General features: G+C 54.7%; 1 protein-coding gene across 1 annotated transcript in view; it reads right to left on the minus strand.

Moving 5' to 3' along the window:
- The window catches only part of LOC104082794 (pancreatic secretory granule membrane major glycoprotein GP2-like), a 6,491-nt gene extending 2,257 nt beyond the window's left edge, over positions 1 to 4,234 (minus strand). Inside the window, 7 exon segments of the mRNA XM_009586037.1 lie at position 1; positions 4 to 131; positions 700 to 860; positions 1,452 to 1,657; positions 2,446 to 2,613; positions 3,149 to 3,215; positions 4,106 to 4,234. The exon segment at position 1 is cut by the window's left edge and continues 96 nt beyond it. Coding sequence (XP_009584332.1) covers position 1; positions 4 to 131; positions 700 to 860; positions 1,452 to 1,657; positions 2,446 to 2,613; positions 3,149 to 3,215; positions 4,106 to 4,234 — 860 coding nt within the window.
- Positions 4,235 to 4,449: the final 215 nt, after the last annotated feature.

Consider the following 4,449-nt stretch of genomic DNA (forward strand, 5'->3'; position numbering starts at 1 on the left):
GCAGGACATAGAGCGTGGCCGTGACGGGGATGGCTGTGATCGGCTGGTGATAGGGCTGGAGGTAGGAGGGAGTCTCGTACAGTCTCATGCTGACGTTGAAGTGTCCTTCTCTGACCACGAACTGCACCAGCCTGAGAGGAGAGGAGGAGAGCTCATGAGCAGAACAAGAAGGCACGAAGGATGTAGCACAAGTCAGGCCATCGGCACACGTGCACTGACTCTGGATGTGCCTCTGCTCCTGAATGAAGCCTCGTGAGAGCTGGGCCTCGACCTGCCTCCTGGCTGGTATGTCCGCGCCACGTGCGGACAGGGGCAAGGAGCTCCAGTGGCTCCCACTGACCTGCTGGCCAGTGAGGGCTACGAGAAAGGCAACCCAGGGGGTCCTAATGTGCACCTCCCCAGGGGCCTGGAGGGGGCATCTTCCAGTTCCCACCCTTTATTTTTTGGCTAGTTGGTTTCAAGCAGTGAGGATAGGAGGAAGGTAGATTGTGCGTGCCCCAATTTGGCTCTGTCCCAGGCCCAAACCTTGTGTTCAAAAACTATGTTGGTAAGAGAAAGGGAGGCACCCTGATGAGGCATTGCTCTCAGAGCTCTCTGGTGGCTCCCCACAGCTTTTGCAGATCACCTCGTTGAAGGAATCTAATTTTCCGCAAGCTCACAGATACCATGTCAGCAGCAAGGTGAAGAGGGACCACTTACTTGTCAACAGCAGTGAGAGCGAAGGGCAGTTTCACCACCTGCTCGTAGGCATAGATGCAAGAGAAATGCACCTCCAGCTGAAAACTCCGGGAGATCACGCCCCTGCGCGCTTCCCGCTCTGACTCAATGACATTGGAGTACAACACGTGGGAGCTGTTTTGCTGGAATGACACAGAAATCAAGTCTCCAGACCATATCTAAGTCCATACACAGAATTCCAAGCTCCAGTTCAGATGGTGCAACACAGCTATAGCTGCTCCAGGCCTCCTGGATATCTGCTGGGGTTTTTGCTCAAGCCCCGTGTCCAGGGGCTACTGGCAACCATCACCGGAGTAGGCAGGAGTCAGCATACTGACCACAAGTGAGGGCCCTCCTGTGCAATGCAGAGCTGGGGCACCGGTTCCTCTGTACCCTCCGTGACCCATGAATCACGTGAGGGACCAAGGGGCTATAGCCAGGGCTGCAGAGCTCAGAGGACACTGCCAGAAAGCCGAGGGCTGTAATCAGTTAGTAAAGACTAACTGATTACACTGAGACTTCCATGCTCTGCTGAATAAGACAAGATGTGCTGCCAGCAGGGGTTTTGGTAGAGGCAGAAGAGCTTTGTGACAACCCACAGGGAAGCCTTCTAAGGGGAATGAGAACTTTACAGCACCCAGATATAAAAGGAAAAGCCTCCGGGGCTTCCGCTTGCTGTCCCCACTCAGCATGTCTGCTCCTCTCACAGCAGAGAGGCTCTGCTAGATCCTCACCTGAATTATTGATCCACAGGCAGTGTGGTTTTCACCTGTGAGAGTGGCTGCAAAAAACAGCTCGCCACCTTCTTCCCTTTCTGAGACCTTGCATGCCTGGTTCTTCAAGTGGACAAGCTCCCGGGGGATTTTCAAGAGTTCGAACACCTCCTTCCTCACCATCATCTTCATGTGCTCTTCCTCGCAGGCCAACTTCAGTACCACATCTGGGGGAAAAAGCCATCTGCAATAGCAATAAGGAAGAGGCCTGAAGGAGCCCTAGGTCAGCTATGGGATGGCACAGTCCCACCAAGCTCAACAGACCCTCATTCCAGCCTTGTTGGAGGCTGCTGGTAGGGCTCTTCAGAGACACTGGGCAAAAGACAAACGTTTGGGAACACGGAGAAGTTAATGTGGGTCTGCCATTTTCTACTGGTTGCCTAAGACCTGCACAAGTCCATGGCTGCCAGTACTGTGAACACACAGAGTCCTTAAGCTCAAGACATCAAAGGCATATGTCGTGGGTCTGGCCCCTTTGAGGGCTGTCTACAGAATCACTGCAGTCTGCCAAGGGCACCAGACAGGGACAGCGATCTTCTCCTTCAGATGAACAAGACACAGTTTTTGGCCAGTGTCTGGAAGGAGCCTTCACTGTAGCCGTGTTGGAGTCCATGTGGTTGTGACAAGACTGTGAGGCAGCCGTGCTCTGCAGCATGCCCTGCTGCCCTGACATGGCCACACCACAGAACGGCTTCTTGACAGCCAAGGTTTCATTCTTACAGCAGTTAAGAGTTTTGGGGAGGAAGAAAATGGCCTGTGACTGGGTCTTGTACCAACGTGTCATCAGGACATGGTGGTGGTGGTGGTGGGGAATGCACCTGAACCAGAAGCTGGGACATGCTCCTGGAGCCTGCAGTGGAGAGCAGTGGTAACACCAGTGCACCGTGCCCATCACCCTTCCCTCTGGTGCCCGTGGACAGACTGGGGAGGGCTCACTAAGCATCGCCAGCCCTACCTTGGCAGAACGCCCCTGTGAAGCCAGGTTTGCAGCTGCAAACTGGTCTGTCCTCCATCACCTGGCAGTCCCCCTGGTGCTGGCACGGACTTGGCAGGCAGGCGTCCGGGCTCCTCTTGAGACGGAGAGCAACCCCCTGCCTCAGGCCGTGGGGGCTCGCCAGCTCACCTGCAGCAAAGGAAAGGCGAGTAAGCTGAAACGCAGCAAGAATATTTCCCCTACGAGAGATGCAAGAGCGAACTCGTCCCACGGCACGAAGCCCTGCACAGCTCGCAAGGGCTGAGATCCTTGCCTAGAGCCAGAGCAGGCACATCTGAGGAAAAACCTGCCACCTCAGCTTGCCTGGGAGTATGTGACAGAGAGCCTGAGAGACCTCCTCAGGATGGCCATAATCTGGATTAGAGCTATGGTGCCTGCCACCAGCTAGCAAGGAGAGCGGTGGCATGTCACAGCACCTGTGTCCATCTCCACGGGTTATATACCGTATGTGGTTGGGATGGAGAGCCTGAGGGTTCTGCCTATTTTGTCAGCTCTTGCACCCCAGTTCCTGCCCCCCCCCGAGCCCTGCACTGATGTCCCCCCTTAGCAGCCTTCAGCACTGCCCTGAGTGAAGAACCTGGATACGGATCAGGTGAGGGTTTGATCTCTCCTTTTCATACTACCCGTCTGTGACCTAGCAGGGACAGTGTACAGGGAGACTCACTCTTGTTGCCTTCGCAGCCGGCGAGGCAGAGGGCAGAGACCAGCAGCAAACATCTCAGTGTCCTTTCCTGTAAAAACAAGCAGACTCTGAGTAACTCGGGTTTTTAGCATGCTCACTGGAGATGTTTGCAGTCATTCAGAAAGAGCCAACCCTCAAGCATGGGTACGATAATTTCTGTACTGTATTTCCTCCAAAAACTCTAGGTTCAATGGCACAAAGTCATTTCCTATCCCAAAAGGACAGATCAGCAATGCCTCCCCAGCCCTGCCCGCCAGACTAACACAAAGGTCAAATCCTGTCCTGAATTTAGGTAGCTATTCCAGGATAAGGCAGTGGGAGAAACCAGACCTCGGACCTGCAGGGGTGTGCTGGCAGCGATAAAGCCACATTTCAGTAAGAACAGGCACTTTGAGTAAAACCGCACAGCTGAGGCATCAGTCCAGGCTCCCCAAAGAGGAAAGGAGTTTCCCTCTTCCCACTACAGCTCTTTTGAAGAGTTAGTTAGGATTTGCAAAAGGATCCTTGCTTTTCCAGTAACCCATATCCATAACAAGAGACAATGGGATAAAAAAAACCCCAAAGCCTTCAACACGACTAAAATTAATGCTACAAAGCCACAGATTAAGTCGATCTCCCCCGTTGGTACAGATAATGGATTTCTTTAGGGAAATTAATGGCACGGTGCTGGATGAGCCCTGGACGCTAGAGCCTCCTTATCAGAGACGTGGATATGAGTCAGCCGGGGCCGGTGGCTGGAGCGATGCTCTGCCACCCCTCTGCCCTGCAGGTGCACTGAGAGACGGGCAAAGCCAATGCCAAAAGCCCCACTCTGGTCTGGCAGCACATCGTGTACCCCCTCTGCTCGACCCCGAGCGGCTGTGACCGCTGGACCTTCCCCGCTCTGCTCCTTGCTCGCTGCAGCAGTCCTGAGAGGTCCCACCAGCGCCAAGATCTCACCTTGTTCTCATCCCACTTACCATTGCCAGGCCACTCTATGCTCCTCCACCCACTGGTGCCCCGGGTCACGCTCACGTTCCCCACGGCGTGCCTTATATCGCCTTCTGGCAGCTCATCCTTCTCCCCCATGCAAACACGCTGCCTCCGCGATTGCACAAGAGCCAGCTTAGCATCCTTCAGCGGCGGCCGGGGAGGAAAGGACTCTGCGAAAGTCCGTCCTCCGGCACGGACAGCCCTTCCGATTAGCCAACGGCTCGTGAACGCAGACCCAACTCACGGCCCTGATGGGATCCCAAACAGGGGGAGTATCTGCAAAGTCCCCAGTAATCTGGGGTTTTCTGCAT

This window comes from Fulmarus glacialis, unplaced genomic scaffold (genome assembly GCF_000690835.1).
Source record: "Fulmarus glacialis isolate BGI_N327 unplaced genomic scaffold, ASM69083v1 scaffold21619, whole genome shotgun sequence".
NCBI classification, from domain to species: domain Eukaryota; kingdom Metazoa; phylum Chordata; class Aves; order Procellariiformes; family Procellariidae; genus Fulmarus; species Fulmarus glacialis.